The sequence below is a fragment of the Galeopterus variegatus genome, unplaced genomic scaffold (assembly GCF_000696425.1).
Source record: "Galeopterus variegatus unplaced genomic scaffold, G_variegatus-3.0.2 Scaffold18, whole genome shotgun sequence".
Classification (NCBI taxonomy): Eukaryota; Metazoa; Chordata; class Mammalia; order Dermoptera; family Cynocephalidae; genus Galeopterus; species Galeopterus variegatus.
The window spans coordinates 309,587-329,897 of record NW_007726129.1 but is presented as its reverse complement, the minus strand read 5'-3'; the positions used below and the strand labels follow the sequence as shown (position 1 = coordinate 329,897).

Sequence of the window (20,311 nt, the reverse complement as noted above, 5' to 3'; positions counted from 1 at the left end):
GTGGCTCACTCGGGAGAGTGCGGTGCTGATGACACCAAGGCCCCGGGTTCGGATCCCATATAGGGATGGCCGGTTCACTCACTGGCTGAGTGTGGTGCTGACAACACCAAGTCAAGGGTTAAGATCCCCTTACCGGTCATCTTTTAAAAAAAAAAATATATATATATATATATATTTTTTTTTTTAAAAGATGACCGGTAAGGGGATCTTAACCCTTGACTTGGTGTTGTCAGCACCACACTCAGCCAGTGAGTGAACCGGCCATCCCTATATGGGATCCGAACCCGGGGCCTTGGTGTCATCAGCACCGCACTCTCCCGAGTGAGCCACGGGCCGGCCCACAAAAATATATAACAGCTTTTGCTTTCAATCATTTTGTCTTTTTGGAGAGGTGGTGCTATCCATATAATTATTCCAATTACACATGGCAATTGAGAGGAGGAGTTAGCCAGGGGTGGGGCTGTCAAGGAAGGCCACAGGAAGAAGAGGAGTTGAGGCTAGGTGGGAATTACAGACAAAAAGGAAGATAGTAACAGTCTTTTTCTTTCTTTTTTTTTTTTAAAGATGTCTGGTCAGGGGATCTTAACCCTTGACTTCGTGTTGTCAGCACCACACTCTCCCAAGTGAGCTAACCAGCCATCCCTATATAGGGATCCGAACCCGTGGCCTTGGTGTTACCAGCACCACACTCTCCCAAGTGAGCCACGGGCCAGCCCTAGCAACAGTCTTTTTCTTTTGAGCGATCACAGGTTCTGCCACATTAAGCATTTTCTCTTCCCCTGCCCTCCATTTCTGTTCTCAACCAAGGGGCAAATAAAAATAATGTTATGAATTGTGTTAAGCAGGCTTTGAAAGGCATTTGTTGGGGTTGGCTGGTCAGCTCAGTTGTTTAGAGCCCAGTGTTGTAATACCAAGGTCAAGGGTTCAGATCCCCAAATAGGCCAGCCACCAAAAAAAAAAAAAATTCCATTTAAACAGGCCACTCATACTACTGGGTGGAAAATAGATTAGGGCTGGCTGGTTAGCTCATGGTGTTAGTAACACCAAGGTCTGAGGTTATGGATCACTGTACCATCCAGCCAACAAAATTTTACAAACGAGAAAGGTGTTTGTAAATGTTAGTGAAGTTTTGTTTATAAAAAAGGGAGGCCATCACAGCGAGAGTTTTCCTAAAAAAAGTAACATTCCACACTAAATATAGATTCCCTGAATTTTGTCATTAAATTTGAATTACATGGGAGAGAAGGAGCTGAAAATCCCAATTTATAATTAGTGAAGCTGTGTCACACTTAATCTTGCATGCCATATTGCTTTGCACTTTGAACTTAATAAAAAGTACCACATAAATCATGGGGTCTGCTTTAAATGTCACAAAGCCTAGACATTTAAATGGGTGATTGGGAAGAATAGATAATGCTGTTCATGAGGGCAGCATTTCCCAAAGTGCAAGAGGGATGGTTGTAGATGGTATTAGAGAAAAGTTTTGAGGTTGAATAGTGTAGTGAAGTGATCACAGGCTTGGGTTTTGGAGCCAAAATCCAGGTTCTGCCACTTCACAATTTTTAAAAATGATTTAATTTAAGTAAATGAATAACACTACAGCTGGGACTCAGATAAATGGCAAAAATCATGGAAGTGGTATGTGACTGAAATTTGAAAAACATTGTTTTAAGGCAGTGGTTCTCAAACTTTCTTGTTTCAGGACTCTGACGCTCTTAAAAAATGTCCAGGACGGGGCCGGCCCGTGGCTCACTCGGGAAGAGTGCGGTGCTGATAACACCAAGGCCCTGGGTTCGGATCCCATATAGGGATGGCCGGTTGGCTCACTGGGTGAGCGTGGTGCTGACAACACCAAGTCAAGGGTTAAGATCCCCTTACCGGTCATCTTAAAAAAAAAAAAAAAAAAATGTTCAGGACTTCAAAGAGCTTTTTTTTTTTTTTTTGGCGCTGGCCAGTATGGGAATCGGGTATTCAAACCCGTGACCTTGGTATCTTGGTGTTATAAGGCTGCCCTCTAACCAACTTGAGCTCACCAGCCAGCCCTGGAGAGTTTTTATGTGGGCTATATGTATCAATATTTACTGTATTAGAAATTGGTTTTGGGCCGGCCCGGTGGCGCACTGCCGAGGGTTCGGATCCCACATACAGACCGGTTCCCGCTCACTGGCTGAGCGATGTGTGGGAGCAACACCGAGGGTTGTGATCCCGTTGATCCCGTTGCCAGTCCCGGTCCGGTACGGGCGCAACACTGAGGGTTGCGATCCGTTGCCGGACACGAAAAAAGACAAAAAGGAAAAAAAAAAAAGAAATTGGTTTTAAATTAAGAGAAACCTTTAGAATATTTAATTTATTTAAAAAATGATAAGCCCATTACATGTCTTTTTGTGATTTGGGGGGAAGGGGGTCTGGCCACCATTACATGTTAACATAATGCAATTTTTAGTTAAAAATAACTATATTTTACAAAATAAAATAACTTACTGGGGAGGGTAGTGGTGTTTTACATTTTTTTTTTTTAAGATGACCGTTAAGGGGATCTTAACCCTTGACTTGGTGTTGTCAGCACCACGCTCACCCAGTGAGCTAACCGGCCATCCCTATATAGGGATCTGAACCTGTGGCCTTGGTGTTATCAGCACCACACTCTCCCAAGTGAGCCATGCCTGGTGTTTTACATTTTTGCAAATCTCTTTAATGTCTGGCTTATTAGAAGCCAGCTGGATTTTCCGGTCTGCTTCTCCATTAACTCTTTCATGACAGGTTTTTTATTTTTAATTTTTGTTTTAATTTTTAACATATCCTATTTGTCTGGACATGATAAGCTGGGTTTGTTTTTGTTTTTGTTTTTGTTTTTTTAAAGATGACCAGTAAGGGAATCTTAACCCTTGGCTTGGTGTTGTCAGCGCCGCACTCAACCATTGAGCTAACCGGCCATTCCTATGTAGGATCCGAACCCATGGTCTTGGTGTTATCAGCACTGCACTCTCCCAAGTGAGCCATGGACCAGCCCTTGATAGGCTGTTTTGATTGAAGTAGAGGAAGAAAATCTAAAAGAAGGATTTCTTTTATGCCATACTAAAACTCAACAAGAGGTCATTTCTTAAAGTTTTGTTGCAACATGGAATCTGAGTTTATATCAATAAACTTTTTATACTAGCTACACTCATGACAGAATGACAGTATAAAGGGCACATAATGTTTTAGTATTATTATGAAATAATTTTGACCTTGCAGACCCCCTAGAAGGATCTTGGGAACCCTGGGGAAGTGCAGGTCCTTATACCACCTTGAAAACTGCTGCCTAGGGGCCGGCCCATGGCTCACTTGGGAGAGTGTGATGCTGATAACACCAAGGCCACCGGTTCGGATCCCTATATAGGGATGGCCGGTTAGCTCACTTGGTACAGCGTGGTGCTGACAACACCAAGTCAAGGGTTAAGATCCCCTTACTGGTCATCTTTTTTTTTAAAAAAAAAAAAAAGAAAAGAAAACTGCTGTTTTATGTGAATGCTACCATTTATTTTCAAGTAGATTTTATCTTCATCACCAGTAGAGGGCAGAGAAGACTACCTTATTACAGATGCTCTTGAAAAACTGCTAAGAAGGGCTGGCCCGTGGCTCACTTGGAAGAGTGTGGTGCTGATAACACCTAGGCCATGGGTTCGGATCCTATATAGGGATGGCCGGTTGGCTCACTGGCTGAGCGTGGTGCTGACAACACCAAGCCAAGGGTTGAGATCCCCTTACCGGTCATCTTTTTTTTTTTTAAAAAAAAAGAAAAACTACTAAGAGCTTTTGTTTTAAATCACTTTCCTAGGGCCAGCCTGTGGCTCACTTGGGAGAGTGTGGTACTGATAACACCAAGGGGAAAGGGTTCAGATCCCTATATAGGGCCAGGTTCAGATCCCTATATAGGGATGGCCGGTTTGCTCACTGGCTGAGCGTGGTGCTGACAACACCGAGTCAAGGGTTAAGATCCCCTCACTGGTCATCTTTTAAATAAATAAATAAATCACTTTCTTTGTGTCCCATGTTTGGGTTCAAAGGTCTATAAAGTCACAGGAAGTCACTTAGAGGTTTGTTACTGATTTTAATGGTTAGTGGCAACAAGCTATGAAAGCACCCATTTCCTTCATTAGCTAGAGGAACCCAGATATTCATGCCAGTGGTCAGAACACTTGCCCTGGACAGTCCTAGAGAAGTATTGCAAAATTCTTACTCTTCTGATTCTCATTATTTTCAAAGAAGAGTATTATTGTTCGTCTTTTTTTTATACAAGTAGTTAATGTTTACTATAGTAAAGGTTAAAAAATATAGAGAAGCCAAAAGAAGAAAATTGAATTTATCTTAATTACTACCCAGAGATTACCACTACTAGCAATCTGGAAAATATTTTTCCTTTTTACAAAAATGGTCTCATATACTACATATTGTTTTATAACCTTAAAATAACTTTTAGTATAGAAACAATACATATTCACTGTAGAAAAAATTAAAAATATAATTAAGCAAAAATATAAAAATCACCTGTAACCCTAGCATCCAGAGATCATTAATGTCAATACCTTGAGGCATAAACTTTGAGACACCCTTTTCTATGCATACACACATGTATATTTTAGTACAGTTAAGATTATACTGTCCCTTTGTTGATGAGTTTCAAGATAAGTGTCTTAGCAACCTCCAAAGGTAGCTGATGAAATAATCTTTTTTGTTTTATTATGAATCATAGTTTATATATTTCATGTTTTAATTATTGTACTCATCATTCTTGATACTCAACTTACCCATTTTTGGCTTGTGGGAGCCACTTCAAATTGGCTCTTGGGCTCTTTGACATGACCCTGGTAGTTTTTTATAGCTTCCTTGCTTTCAAGCATGACAGGATGTTCCATACTCATGTTATACATTTCCTGCCTCATTCTTGGAAACAACTTTCTCTAAGGAAAAGGGGTAGAGACCATAACATGGACATAGGATATTTATTGCCCGTGGAATAATCATTGTTTCCATACTTTTTCAAGGATTAGAGCTAGAAAATATGTGGATTTTTACAAATTGAAAATAAATTCTGGGGCCGGCCCGGTGGCGCACTGGAGAGTGTGCTGCTTGGGAGTGTGGCAGCGCTCCCGCCGAGGGGTCGGATCCCATGTGGAGACCAGTTCCCGCTCACTGGCTGAGCGCAGTGCGGGAGCAACACCGAGGGTTGCAATCCCGTTGCCGGTCCACGGTACGGGCGCGACACCGAGGGTTGCGATCCCGTTACCGGTCAGTAAAAAAGACAAAAAGGAAAAAAATAAAATAAAATAAATTCTGAGTTCTTACTGAAATTCCAATTCAAATGAAATATTATGGGGTTTTTATGTTGTATAAGTTTTTTCCTTAACATTTTGTTATGAAAATTTTGAAGCTTGTAGTAAAGTCGAAGAGGTTTTTACAATGAACACCCTTTACCATGACCTTGATTCTACAATTAAAATTTTACTATACGTAGTGGATTGAATGTGCCCCTGAAACTCATGAAGCTTGAATTGTGTCCCCCAAGTTTTATGTATTAGAAACTTGGCTGCCACTGTGACTGTTGGAAGGGTGGGAAATCCTATTATGGTAATTGAAAGGTGGGGCCTTGAACAGGTGATTAGGTTGTAGGACCATGCCATAGTGAATAGACTAATAATGGTGGTTAGGGGCGTGGTTCTGAGGGCTTTAAAAGGAGAGCACATGAGAGGTTAGTCTCTCTCTCTCTGCTTCTGCCATTTTGCATTGTGAGACCCCTGGGTCACTGTCACCACCATCAGATGTGTTTCTTGGACTTTGGACTTCCCAGCCTCCAAAACTGTAAGCAATAAATTTCATTTTCTTTATAAACCACCCAGTTCCAGGTATTTTGTTATAAGCAACAGAAATGGACTAATACCCTATAATTGCTTGATTATATGTTTGCCTACCTAGCTGTTCTTCTATCCTGTATTATATATTTGTGTTTCTTTTATTTAAAAATATTGATTCCTAATGAAATTAATGTAATTGTTTACTTATATATCTACATATATATATCCATACATATATATCATAACACATTCATACATACTCACACACATATATAATATTTTATTCATGTATTTTTGGTTTTGGTGGCTGGCTGGACTTTGGTGTTGTAACACTGAGCTCTAACCAGCTGAACTAACCAGTCAGCCCTATAACATATTTTAAAAGAACAAATCTTACATTACTGCTACAAACCCACTGTTTAAGGGGTTTTTGTTTGTTTGTTTTCGTCTTCAAGATGTACAGAATTCTGTATTTCAAATCAAAATAATTTTCTGTGTGATTATGCTGCTAACTTGATATAGAGTAGGGGTCAGCAAACTTTTTCTCTGAAGGACCAGATAGTAAATATTGTGGGCTTTGTGGTTCATATGGTCTCCATTGCAACTATTCAACTCTTCCACCATAACTCAAAAGCAGCTAGAGACAATATGTAAGTAAATGGGCATGACTGTGTTCCAGTAAAATTTTATTTGTGAAAACAGGTGGTGGGCCAGATTTGGCCTGTAGATCATAGTTTGGCGACCTTTGACACAGAGCATAGAAGTAGGTTCATTTGTTCATTAATTTGTTTTTGATTTTTAGGAATTGGTTTGAATTTTAATTTGGTTTAATTTTTTCATCTATGAAAAATATCCTCTGGGTTCCAAAACTAATACTATAAAAGTGGATATATATGTCACTGTCCCCTCTCCTGTTTTCTCCCTCTCTCTGTAGATGACTTATTTTAGGAAGTTTATAATTCTTCCATTGCTGCTTTTTTGAAAAGAAAAGTGAATAATATATGGTTTCATATTCCCTTCCATTCTTACACAAAAGGTAGCATTATATATACATTCTTCTGCACCTTTTTTTTTTTTTTTTACAAAAGATGACCGGTAAGGGGATCTTAACCCTTGTCTTGGTGTTGTCAGCACCACACTCATCCAGTGAGCTAATCGGCCATCCCTATATGGGATCTGAACCCGTGTCCTTGGTGTTATCAGCACCACACTCTCCCGAGTGAGCCACGGGCTGGCCCCCCCCTCCTTTTTTTTTTTTTTTTTTTACTTAATGTGTCTTAGAGATCACTACATAGTGGTACATAGAATCTTCCTCTTTCCCTTATTACAGCTGCATGGTTTATTTAACCAGTTCTCTATTAATGGACACTTAGGTTGTTTCAAGTCTTTTGCTAATACCAGAAGTAATGCAATGAATAGTCTTATGAATATGTCATTTTGCATTTTTGCTTATGTCCTAAAATTGGGATTGTTGGGACAAAAGGTAAAAATGTCTATGTAATTTTGCTAGATATTGCCAAATTTCTCTCCTTAGGAATGTACCAGTTTAGTTCCTATCAATAATGTATGAGAGTGTGTGTTTCCCTACAGACTTGCCACAGAATGTGTTATGAAACTTTTGGATTTAAGCCAGTTTGATAGATGGGAAGTGATATTTCTGTATAGCTTTAATTTGCTTTTTTCTTATTATAAGCAAGATTGATCATATTTTTATGTTTAAGGGCCATTTGCATTTCTTTCAATATAAACTGTCTGTTCATACTTTTTGCTCACTTAGTGTTTTATACTCTTTGTTCACATGAGAATATATTTTGAACTTTTTTTTCCTTTTTTTTGGCAGCTGGCAGGTATGGGGTTCCAAACCCATGACCTTGAGGTTATAAGGCTGAGCTCTACCCAACTGAGCTAACCAGCCAGCCTGTTATGAACATATTAAATAATGTTCAATATCATTTAATGGCCACAAAATATTCCGTTATTTGTTCATAGAGCTAGTGACCTAGCTAGGTCTCAGAGGATGAACTGGAGTGGGCAAGGCATATGAGGGAAGTACAATTTGTTTTCCTTGTATATAATCTCCTTTTTTTCTTCAAAAGGCTCAGGCTCAAGTTCACTGCAGATCACAAAACAAGATGTCTTGTTGGCTACTTTAAAATCTAACCTGTCTGCTTTGGAGGACAAGTTTCTGAAGGATCCTCAGTGGAAGAAATTGAAACTCCTAAGAGATGAAGTTGCTAATAAGGTAGAATGGCCACAAAATTCTGTTGATGTCACTTGGAGTTTTACCTCGCAAACCTTGTTGTTGCTATTGTGCTTAAAGGAAACCATGATCCACCTTGCAGCTGATTTCAATCCAGGTAAACCCAACCCTAGGACTCCAGAAGTTGCTCCTGCCCTGAGCCCTGACACACTTAGTATCTCACAGCAGAAGACTGTCCAGTCTGTTTTGCAGTTTGTAGTTACCTTGGGTGTCTGCCCCTATCTCATGCCGGGTGTTGGAGTCCCTTTGAGATACAGGACTGAGTTTGGTGCCGTTGTTCAAGATCTGGTGTGTCTTGATGCTGCCCCCCATGCAACCCGGAGACTGTACACCACCTGCAAGGTACTTCTCAATGTTGCTAAGCATGCATCTCTGGGGAGCTTGATTTTCTGCCGCCATTTTGGGGATATTGCTGCAGGTCTTTGCCAGCTGGGATTCTGCCCTGCCAAACGAAAACCACCAACATCTGCGGAAGAGGTAAACATACATTGAGAGAGAAAGAGAGTGAGTGAGTGTGTGTGTGTATATATACTTGTGTGTGCTTGTTATAAAAAGACAAGTCATTTCTTTGGAAGCAGGCTTATTGAAAGACCTAGAATTCTTATTGAATGCCAAAACATATCTGGTGGATACATGAATCTTTTGGGGGGGGGGTTGGAGATTTCATTTGTTGGATCCTTTGCATACCTGGATAGTCCATTTCATCCATATGTCCCTTGTCATTTTGTGGAACAGCTATTGCAGGCTATTTCTTTGAGCCTCTATTTCTTCTTTTGTAAAATGGGTATAATAATACTTGCCTTGGAGGGTGGTTGTGAGAATTAAGGTTAATGTGTATAAAGGACCTAGCCCAATCCTCAGAAGTACTCATCAAAAAGTAATTACTACTAGAATTAGTATTAAACTATTTATACCTCGGGCCGGCCCGGTGGCGCACTGGATAGTGCGCCGCTTGGGAAGCGCGGTGGCACTCCCGCCGAGGGTTCGGATCCCACATACAGACCGGTTCCCACTCACTGGCTGAGCGAGGCGCGGGAGCAACACCGAGGGTTGCGATCCCGTTGCCGGTCCCCGGTCCGGTACGGGGGCAACACTGAGGGTTGCGATCCGTTGCCGGACACGGAAAAAGACAAAAGACAAAAAAAAAATAAAAAAAATAAAAAAATAAACTATTCATACCTCCTTCTTTAAGTTCTTGAGCGGATTAAAAGAAGTAAAGTATGTAGAGCACCTGGTACACTGCATAACTCAAACAATGCTCGTCATTCTTATCAGGTGTTGGGGAATGGGCCTATTTTTTGCTGTCAGTCAGTAAGCAGTTGAGTGCCTGTACTACAGAAGTTGCTGTGGAGGTTTCAGAAATATAAGACATGGTGGTCCTTTTCTTCACATAACTCACACACTAATTTGGGAGATAGGACTTACAAGTATGACATAGTAGGGACCACTACTCCTCCCATAGGAGGAACACGGCATCAGCATAGAAACTAGCAAGAAGCTGTTAAGATATAAGTGTATGGAGGGTTGGTGTGGCTCATAGGCTAAGTGATTCCTTAGCCACCACCAGGTCTCACAATGCCCTCATTTCTCTGTCACCTTTCTAGGTCTTCCTCATCTTTTTCTGTTTGTTCTTTTCTATTCTCTCTCCTGCCTATGTTCAAAAACATTTGCCTAAAAGTCACTGTCATCCAAGCAGTGGCATGAAATTAGGAGCTCCCTAGTGCCTTTATATTATGAGAGCAGAGCACCTACTCTTTCCTGCAGGATTATGCATCTTGACAGTTGTAGCAGTGCCTACTGCCTGCACTGCCCTGAGACTGGGGGATCTGGGTTGACAGGTCTTATTACTATTACTGAGGCTGAGCAGTGTCCTTGGGGTGTGAGGCAGGAGAGAGAAAAGAAAAGGGAAACACACAGAAGTAACCAAATAGGAAGCTGGGAGAGGGAGTTGACAGAAGGGTAAATATGGTGGGTGTACATTAGGAAGCTGGACAAAGTCCCATCCATAGCTGCTGCTCTAAGTAGCACCCATACTTAATGGTATGCAAAATGGTAATGGGCAGGGCCCTGACTGTTTGACTGTGACTAGTAATTACCAAAGGAGGACAGTACTGTTAGAGCTGAAGGTGCCCCCCAATTAGCACCCCTCTTTGCTGCCCAAGTTCTGAATAAATTCAAAGACAGTTGACAGAGTGAGAGGGGTGGAAAGTCAAAATGTCACCTCTATTGCTTATAAAGGCAAAGTTGGAGGATGTAGCTTATAGATGGAGACAAATCTTCCTAACACTGCACTCCAGAATTAGATGCAATTACTGCTCACGCTGTTTAAAGAGCACTGGCTTCTGCCCCATGGAAGGGAATATGCCTCCGTAAAATACACAGCAAGGAAGAGCAGAACAGAATGTTCACTCCCAAAAGACAGAAGAGGAACAAGCTAAGCAGAGCATGGCAAAACTGGCCAATAAGTGAGTTTATTCCTCACTCACCAATAAAATAAGTCACATCTCTAGCCCAGAAGTAGAGTGAATGAGGGGTGGAGAGATGGCCAAGAGTGTTTTAGTAGTACAGCTTCCTCCATGTAGAAGGAAATCAAGAGGGCTTAGAAGCCTTCCTTCTCCCTTTACAAGTATCCTAATTTATTTATTTATTTTTGGTGGCTGGCCAGTATTGGGTTCCAAATCCTTGACCTTGGTGTTACCAGCACTGTGCTGTAACCAAGTGAGCTAACCCACCAATCCCCATTACAGGTATCTTTGTTCAGTATTAAAAAAACTTTTATTGTTGGGCCGGCCCATAGCTCACTCGGGAGAGTGTGGTGCTGATAACACCAAGGCCGTGGGTTCGGATCCCATATAGGGATGGCCGGTTAGCTCATTGGTTGAGCGTGGTGCTGACAACACCAAATCAAGGGTTAAGATCCCCTTACCGGTCATCTTTTAAAAAAAAAAACTTCTATTGTCTGCCTGGTTTGTATTCCACTAAAGCCAAGTGCATATTTCTTTTAGGTTTTAACCGAAGAGGAAAGAACCCTATCCAGGGGGTTCTTGAGAGACATCTTGGATCAAGTGTATCAACCATTAGCAGTCCGGGAATTACTTATCCTCCAGGGAGGACCACTCCAGGTATTCAGGCCTGGGGACTCTGTGGATGAATCATTAATGATGATGTGTGGTATGCTGTCCTCTTCTCTTGGAAAATTAGATGACTTTAGTTCCCTGTTTAACAATCCAGTTGAGCCTTATTTCATCTCTTAGATCATTAAATAATACTTATAAAACTAAGTGACACTGACCCTTAGGGTAATTTAAAAGACCTTTTCTTTAATGGAATGATGAACACTTTTTCTAAGAATATTGTGATCACTTTTTTTTTTTAAGAGTTATGGCCATTTTGTATGAAATATATTTTATTCATTCTGAAACTGGATTTTTTTAAAACTAAAATTTGGCTGTTTGAGAATATTTTCCTTTGACAGAAGTATTTGGACACTTAATCCTTTGAATGGAGTATTTGAAGTCAAGAAATTAAAACTAGAGCTATTATTGGTTCTATTCTTAGCTCCATTGTTTGAAACACATAATAGTATATATTCTGCTAGGCATAAGATTGTTTCTTTTTCCCCCGAAAAATAATTATTTATCTGAAATGATTTAATTTGATAATGTAGATGGAACTGTCTAATTTTAGTTATGAGAATCTAACTGGAATTGGCCATAGGTCAGGAATAAGGACCAGCTGAAGCTGGCTACAGAGAAATCTAGTGGAAGTCATTTTCATCTCATCCCTAGAATATTACAATAGCCTTCCATCAGTCCTCTCTGGCCTCATACTCTGTTTCTGTGAATGAGTCCACAGTTTGCCATATTAAACCAAATACATTATAAGAGAGTGGTGGAAAGCAGAGTCCCTTGGGTGAGGCACGTCTTGATTAACCCCAGTGTGCAGATGTATGAATTTATAAACCTTTCCATTCCTCAGTTTCCTTACACATTAAATGGGGATAATAGCAGTGCCTTCCTTGTAAGTTTCTTCTGAGATTATGTGCGAGGTACTTAGCATAGTGCCTGGTACATAATAACCCCTCAATAAATGGTAATTATTAATCCTCCTTAAAAAAAAGAGAGGACAGGCTAGTTAGGATTAAATATTTCTGCAACTAATTTTGATGTTCATATAGTTAAGTGCAATGATTGGTAGCAACAACTTTGATGTTCTAGCCCAAAATAAGTGACATCAAGACTGTTTTGTTCATGGTGGCTCCACAGAGCTCTCAAAAAGGAACGCTTGAAGAAATCCAATTCTTTCTTGAAAGTGCTGTGTTGCAGGAATCAGAGAGTAGCTAGGACCACATAGGCAAGGGCAAGAGAGCTCCCTCACTTCTGTGAACACTCCTCTTAGTGGTGGATAATATTATGAGAATCTTCTTTGGAAGGTAGATTTGATTGGAAGGACTGCATTCAGAAATGGTTGCATTTCGGGCCAAGCCCGTGGCGCACTCGGGAGAGTTCCACGCTGGGGGCGCAGCAGTGCTCCCGCCGCAGGTTCGGATCCTATATGGGGATGACCGGTGCGCTCACTGGCTGAGCGCGGTGCAGCCGGTCTCAAAAAAAAGGACAAAAAAAAAAAAAGAAGTGGTTGCATTTACATTGTGTTATCAAGATCTACATTCTATTTACTGGCATGTTTGTCTTTCTCTGGTTTTGAAATTTCACTTGATATTTCACTGTATTTCAACTTTCTTAAAAGTAATGCCAAAGAAGGTTTTGTAAAGAACAGTCTTTTTTTTTTTTTAAGGAAACACTGTTGCTCTTTTGAAGTCTGTATAGCATACTGTTAATTGTCAGTATGACCTAGTACTTAAAAAAAAAGTTGTATCTATTTCATTGACATTTGGAATTCATACCTTCCCTTTCCTTTTTTCAGCCCTGCACAGATGTGAAGACACAGCTTAGGTGTCAGGCCCCAGCTTGGCTCCGGCGTCTCTGTGGGCAGATGCTCTCTGAAAGGTTGATGAGACCCAGTGGTGTGCAGGCAGTGGTCCGGGGCATTTTGGAAGGAGCAGGTGGTAAGAAATGAAATGTTTCTGCTACTTTGGTATCCGTTTCCATTTGAGTTAGAGTCTGAGGTGAATTATTGGTTTTTTAGCATTTACCTTTAAAATCTAACTGATACTAAACTAAATTCGTATGGAGATTGGGGAGGTTAAACTTGGAGGCCCCTAATGAGGTTCTTTTCCATAGAAACAAATGGATGCTTCTTCTGTCATTCTCTTGCCATTTTCTAAAACAGTCGTGATATGCTGCTCACGTTGTTGAATAATATTAAACCATTTCAAATAATTTATAATATCAGAGGAAAACATTGCACATCAAGTTGAAATAAAAACCCTAAAAATGTGAAATACAAAATAGTTCTCTTGAAGCAAGAGATACCTTTGAGATGCAAACTTTGGGATAAAGTTTTAGAATCATTTTCCCAATTATATTAAGTCTTCATTAATAGAAAAAAAAGTTAATTTTCAGGCTAAGCATGGTAGTGGTTTTTAATTTATATTTTTTGTTTTATTTTTTAAACAAAATTATGGATGTACATAATTTATAAAGTCAAATAGCTTTACAAGGCTTATGGTGAAAAATAACAGTCCTTAGGAAATTTTAATCAATTTCCCATCTCCAAAAGCAACCACTTTGAACTCCTATAAAGTGTTTCTTCTGGTATTTACCTCTATATTTCTTTTTTCTTTTCTTTTTTTAAAAGATGACCAGTAAGGGGATCTTAACCCCTGACTTGGTGTTGTCAGCACCACACTCTCCCAAGTGAGCCACAGGCCGGCCCTTACCTCTATATTTCTTTCTTTTTTTTTTTTTTTAAAGATGACCGGTAAGGGGATCTTAACCCTTGACTTGGTGTTGTCAGCACCACGCTCAGCCAGTGAGCGAACCGGCCATCCCTATGTGGGATCCAAACCCAGGGCCTTGGTGTTATCAGCACCGCACTCTCCTGAGTGAGCCACGGGCCGGCCCCGTTACCTCTATATTTCTAACTATACTGTTTATACAGCAACTTCTTAATTTTTCAGTTCCAGGCATCTTATGTCAGCTTCTTGCTGTGTGTGGAAGAGGATTTTGTTCTCTTTCACAACCCTGCCATTATTCCCTCAAGCATACTTCCCATCCTACTATCCTTAACATAGATATATCTTAATTTTGGTTAGATCAATATTCAGTGTTTATATTATTCAAAGTATTTAATTGTTATTTACACCTGAGCTATGTTGTGTATTATGATTACTTTTATATTACACAACCTTTTGTGCTTTTTGGAGTTAATATTGTTTGTCTGCTTAATTTTCTATGAACTTATCACTAATTTATTTTCAAACTCTCCCTTCTTTACCTCTCCTTTTATTTTATTTATTTTTTATTCCTCAGTACATTTATTTTTATTTATTAATTTTTAAAATTTATTTATTGAATCAAAATCGATTATACATATTTTTTGGGTTGAACATTTAGATATGTTGATCAAATCAATGTTACTAGCGTATATATTGTTACAAATCATAATTATTCTTTTTTTTTTTTTGTCCTTTTTGAGACTGGCCGTACCGCGCTCAGCCAGTGAGCGCTGTGAGTGCACTGGTCATCCCTGTATAGGATCCAAACCTGCGTCGGGAGCACTGCTGCGCTCCCAGCGCCGCACTCTCCCGAGTGCGCCACGGGTTCGGCCCCAAATCATAATTATTCTTTATGCCTCTTGTCCAATCTCTCCTCTTCCCCCATTCCCTCCCTCCTCCCCCCTCTAATTACCCTAGATTACTTCTCTCCTTCTGAAAGAATAATGGTTATTCTGTTGATTTGTTGCCTAGCTGATATGTCCAATGCTGAGAGGTATGATCAGGTCCCCCAATATTATCTTAGAGCAGATGCTTCTTCTGTCACTCTGAAATGAGCTTTGTGGAGAGAGACATCCTCTTCTTTTCTTTGTCTCTGCTGGTGACTCTCCTTGTGTCAATGCACTCCACTGGTTGGCAGACCACCTGCGTGGTGGTTGTGGCGTCTAGCCACTTTCACGACAGCCATGGTTATTGTGGTGGCTGTGGTGGGCTACCAAAAGGAGGTGATGTTTTTGGCATGCTCCTTGGTGCTGGCAGTGTGCCTGATTGTGGGGTGTGTCTGGTCCCCTTCTCCATGCCTCTGGTCCCTAGGTGGGCCCTAAGGTGCTGGCTCCATTTGCCTGGTTGTGGGAGGAGGGTCTGGTCCCCTTCTCCATGCCCTGGGTCCCTAGGTGGGCCCTGAGGTGCTGGCATGGTGTACCTTGTTGAAAGAGGGTGGTCTGGTTCCCTTCTCCATGCCTCAGGTCCCTGGGCAGGCCCCAAGGTGCTGGCACGGTGTGCCTGGTTGTAGGAGGAGGGTCCAGTCCCCTTCTCCAAGTCTCAGGTCCCAGGGCATGCCCTGAAGTGCTGGCACAGTGTGCTTGGTTGTAGGAGGGCAGTCTGGTCCCCTTCTCCATGCCCTGGGCCTCTGGGCAGGCCCCGAGGTGCTGGCGTGGCTTACCTGGTTGTGGGAGGAGGGTCTGGTCCCCTTCTCCATGCCTCTGGACCCTGGGCACGCCCCGAGGCACTGGCATGATGTGCCTCATTGTGGGAGGGTGGTCCAGTCCCCTTCTCCATGCCTTGGGTCCCAGGATGGGCCCTGAGGTGCTGGCATGGTGTGCCTGGTTGTGGAAGAGAGGTCTAGTCCCCTTCTACAAGCTTTGGGTCCCTGGGCAGGCCCCAAGGCACTGACACAGTTTGTGTGGAAGTGGGAGTGGAGTCCAGTCCCTGGATCCAAGCCTCCAGTTCCCAGGCAGGCCCCAACGTGCTGGTACCTCTCCTTTTAATACATTCAAATACATCTGATATTCTATCAGTTTTATCTTCTTGGAGTCATCTCTCTCTGAGTCTTTTGACCTGCTCTAATCTGGACCTGTTCAACCTTTTACTCAGCTGTCATCCTATATTTCCCTTCACTTTTATCCCCATGATTTCTTTGCCTTTCTTTTGTGTTTAGTCCCTTATCTCCTTCATCCTATGCCTATTAGTTTCCTATTGTTGCTGTAACAAATTACCATAAATTTAGTGACTTTTTGATGGAAATGGCATTTAAAGTGAGCCCTGAAGGCCGAATTGGAATTGACTAGCTAAAGAGTGAGGGAAGAGGATTATAGGCAGAGAAAATAGTATGTATGAAGGAACCTAAGTAGGAAAGAGCATATTGTTTTTGAGGAAATCACAGTATGTGTAGAGCAGCGAGTTGAGAGTGGAGGGGGAGTGGTGTGAGATGAGGATGGAGAGGTGGGCAAGGGCTATACCAGGGAGGCCTTACAGGCCTCATTCAGGATTTTCAAATTTATTCTGAGGGCAATGAGAAACCATTGAAAGGTTTTGAAAAGGAGAGACATGACCAACTCTACATTTTAGAAAAATCTATTTGGATGTATTATGAAGAATGGATTGGTAAGTTTAAAGCCAGGAGATCAGTTTAGAAGTGATCATCTGAGAGATCATGGTGGCTTGGATTAATGTGGATGAAAATGGAAGCAAATGAATGGATTCGAGAGATATTAAAGTAGGAGATTTGCCAGAACTTAATGAAGCGCTGGATGTATGGGGAAGGAAAAAAAAAGAAGAATCAATCTTGACTTTCCATTTCTCGCATGATAAATGTTTTTATTTTTCTTTATTTTTTTTTAAATTTTAGCAGTTGGCTGGTAAGGGGATCCAACCATACTCTAACCAACTGAGTTAACCAGCCAGCCCTGGCATGATAAATATATCTTGGTCCTATAAGACAAAAGTGAGGTCAGTGTGGTTGGCAGACATTGGTAGATTAGTCTAGAGTGGCTGTAACGTTGCCTACCTTCAGTTCTGCCTGTAGTGACTTTTAGGGCCAATGAAATGTGAAATCTGAGAGGAGTTGTCATAGACAAATGGGTCTTTGCATCTTCTTTTCTGTAGAAGGGTTAGATTTTACCCAAGGGCATGCAGATTGGAGAGCTGCCATAAGAAAATTAGAGTGCTGGGGCCGAGCCCGTGGCGCACTCGGGAGAGTGCGGCGCTGGGAGCGCAGCAGCGCTCCCGCCGCGGGTTGAGCGCCGTTCAGCCGGTCTCAAAAAGGACAAAAAAAAAAAAAAAATTAGAGTGCTGGATGCTTAACTCAGTTGGTTAGAATGCCATGTTGATAATACTAAGGTCAAGGGTTTGGATCCTTGCCCAGCTAGCCACCAAAAAAAAAAAAAAAAAGAAAGAAAGAAAGAAAATTAGAACCTAATTTTCCTATGAGTTTTTTTTCCCTCTACTTGTGATTGTGTTTATTTCTTATCTATTTATATCTTGTTTCTTCCCCAAAATGGTTCAAGGCAGTTTATATTTACCCACATATTTGCCATTTCTGGTGCTCTTCATTTCTTTGTGTAGATTTAAATTTCAATCCAAATTTAATTTTCTTCTGCCTGAACTTTCTTTTTTTTTTTTTTTTTTTTTTTTTTTAAAGATGACCAGCAAGGGGATCTTAACCCTTAACTTGGTATTGTCAGCACTGCACTCTCCCAAGTGAGCTAACTGGCCATCCCTGTATAGGGATCCCAACCTGTGGCCTTGGTGTTATCAGCACCACACTCTCCCAAGTGAGCCACGGGCTGGCCCCCTGCCTGAACTTTCTTTAACATTTCTTATAGTGTAGGTCTGCTAGCAATTCTTTTTGCGTTTGTTTGTCAGAAAAAATCTTTACTTCACCTTACGACAGTTCTCTCTCTCTTTTTTTTCCCCTTTTTTTTGTCTTTTTTACTGACCGGTAACGGGATCGCAACCCTCGGTGTCGCGTCCGTACTGGGACCGGCAACGGGATCGCAACCCTCAGTGTTGCGCCCGCACCACGCTCAGCCAGTGAGCGGGAACCGGTCTCCACATGGGATCCGAACCCTCGGCGGGAGCGCCACTGCGCTCCCAAAAGGCGCACTCTCCATTGCGCCACCGGGCCGGCCCTTCACCTTACTTTTTTTTCTTTTTTTTAATGGCTGGCTGGTACAGGGATTCGAACCCTTGACCTTGGTGTTATCAGAACCACACTCTTCCCAGTGAGCTAACTGGCCAGCCCATCACCTTCCTTTTTGAAAGATATTTTTGCTGGGTACAGAATTCTAGGTTGAATTCTTGGCGCTTGTGCTGGCTATAAAGACGAAAGTGGATCTAGTTCTGTAGTGACTCAGTGAAGAGCAGGCCCATGCTCCACCAGTGGTGCTGGAGCTGGCTCTAGAGGCTGTAGGATTTTTTCTTTTTTTTTTAAAAGATGACCGGTAAGGGGATCCTAACCCTTGACTTGGTGTTGTCAGCACCACGCTCAGCCAGTGAGCAAACCAGCCATCCCTATATGGGATCCGAACCCGGGGCCTTGGTGTTATCATCACCGCACTCTACCGAGTGAGCCACGGGCCGGCCCTGTAGGATTTTTTCTTATAGTACTTTGAAGATGTCACTCTATTGTCTTCAGACTCGCATGACTTCTGAGAAGAATTCTGCTGTCATTCTATATTTGTTCCTCTGTACATGATATACCTTTTTTTCTGGCTGCTTTTAACATTTTCCTCATATTGCTAGTTTTTAGAAATTTGATTATGATCTGCCTTGATGTGGTGTAGTTTTCTTCATGTTTCTTCTTTTTTTAAAAAAAGATGACTGGTGAGGGGATCTTAACCCTTGACTTGGTGTTATCAGCACCGCACTCTACTGAGTGAGCCATGGGCCGGCCCTCTTCATGTTTCTTCTGCTTATGGTTTCTTGAGTTTCTCGGAGCCGTAGGTTTATAGTTTTTACCATATTTATTTTTTTTTGTTTTTATTTTTTTTTCCTTTTTGTCTTTTTTACTGACCGCTAACGGGATCGCAACCCTCGGTGTTGCGCCCGCACCACGCTCAGCCAGTGAGTGGGAACCGGTCTCCACATGGGATCCGAACCCTCGGCGGGAGCGCTGCCGCACTCCCAAGTGGCGCACTCTCCAGTGCACCACCGGGCCGGCCCATTTTTACCATATTTAGAAATTTCTCAGACATTATCTTTTTTGGGGGGTGGGGGGTGGTGCTGGCCAGTATGGGGAATCGAACCCTTGACCTTGGTGTTACAAGGCTACACTCTAACCAACTGACCTAACTGGCCAGCCCAGTACATTTTTTATTTCAGATATTTTATTTTTCATTACTATAGGTTCAACTTGGGTCTTTTTTTATATCTTTCATTTCTCTTCTCATTATGATCATTCTTTCCTTTAACTTTTTGAAAATATGAAATAAATTTTTTATTTGTTTGTTTGGGGGTTATTTTGGGGGCACCTGGCTGGTATGGAGATCTGAACCCTTGACCTTTACTTTGGGTTGAATGTCCCCCTAAAACTTGACCCCCACTGTGACAGTGTTACGAAGGTGGAAAATCCTATTATGGTAATTGAAAGCTGGGGTCTTGAAAAGGTGATTAGATTGCAGGACCATGCCATAATGAATGGATTAAAAATGGTGGTCATGGGCGTGGTTATGAGGGCTTTAAAAAGAGAGTGAATGAGGAGGTTGGTATCTCTTGCTCTCTCTGCTCCACAATTGGGCAGTGTATCACACTGAAATCAGCACCAAAAAAAGCCTTTACCAGATGTGTTCCCTGGACTTTGGACTTCCTAGCCTCAGAAACTGTAAGCAATACATTTCATATTCTTATTAATTACCCAGTTCCCTGTATTTTGTTGTAAGCAACAGAAACGGACTAATACAATCTTGATGAAATAAATTTTAATAGTTGTTTTAATGTCCTTATCTATAATTCTGTCATCTCTGTTTTTTTGGTCTGTTCTGTTGATTTCTTTCTCTTGACTACAGGTCATTATCTTCTTGCTTCTTTGAATGCCTGGTGATTTCTTTTTTGAGATGTTATTCATATACCATAAAATTCACTTTTTTAAAGAATACAATTCAGTGGTTTTTTAGTTTATTCACAAAGTTGTGCAACCATCACCAATATCTAATTCCAGAACATTTTCATCACCACTCCAACCCACTCATAAGAAAACTCATACTCATTAGCAATCACCACTCCCCATTCTCCCCTCCTTCCAGCCCCTGGTAAGTACTAATCTATTTTCTGTCTCTGTGGATTTTTCTTTTTTTTTTTTTTTTTTTTTTTCTTTTGTCTTTTTCCGTG

The 20,311-nt window shown here is 41.4% G+C and overlaps 1 protein-coding gene across 1 annotated transcript in view; it reads left to right on the top strand.

Annotated features, from left to right (window-relative positions):
* The first annotated feature begins 8,048 nt into the window (after positions 1-8,048).
* TANGO6 (transport and golgi organization 6 homolog (Drosophila)) overlaps positions 8,049-20,311 on the top strand; it is a 184,746-nt gene continuing 172,483 nt past the window's right edge. Inside the window, exons 1-3 of the mRNA XM_008567049.1 lie at positions 8,049-8,568; positions 11,097-11,213; positions 13,015-13,156. Coding sequence (XP_008565271.1) covers positions 8,158-8,568; positions 11,097-11,213; positions 13,015-13,156 — 670 coding nt within the window. The 5' untranslated portion in view covers positions 8,049-8,157. The remainder of the gene's footprint in view (positions 8,569-11,096; positions 11,214-13,014; positions 13,157-20,311) is intronic.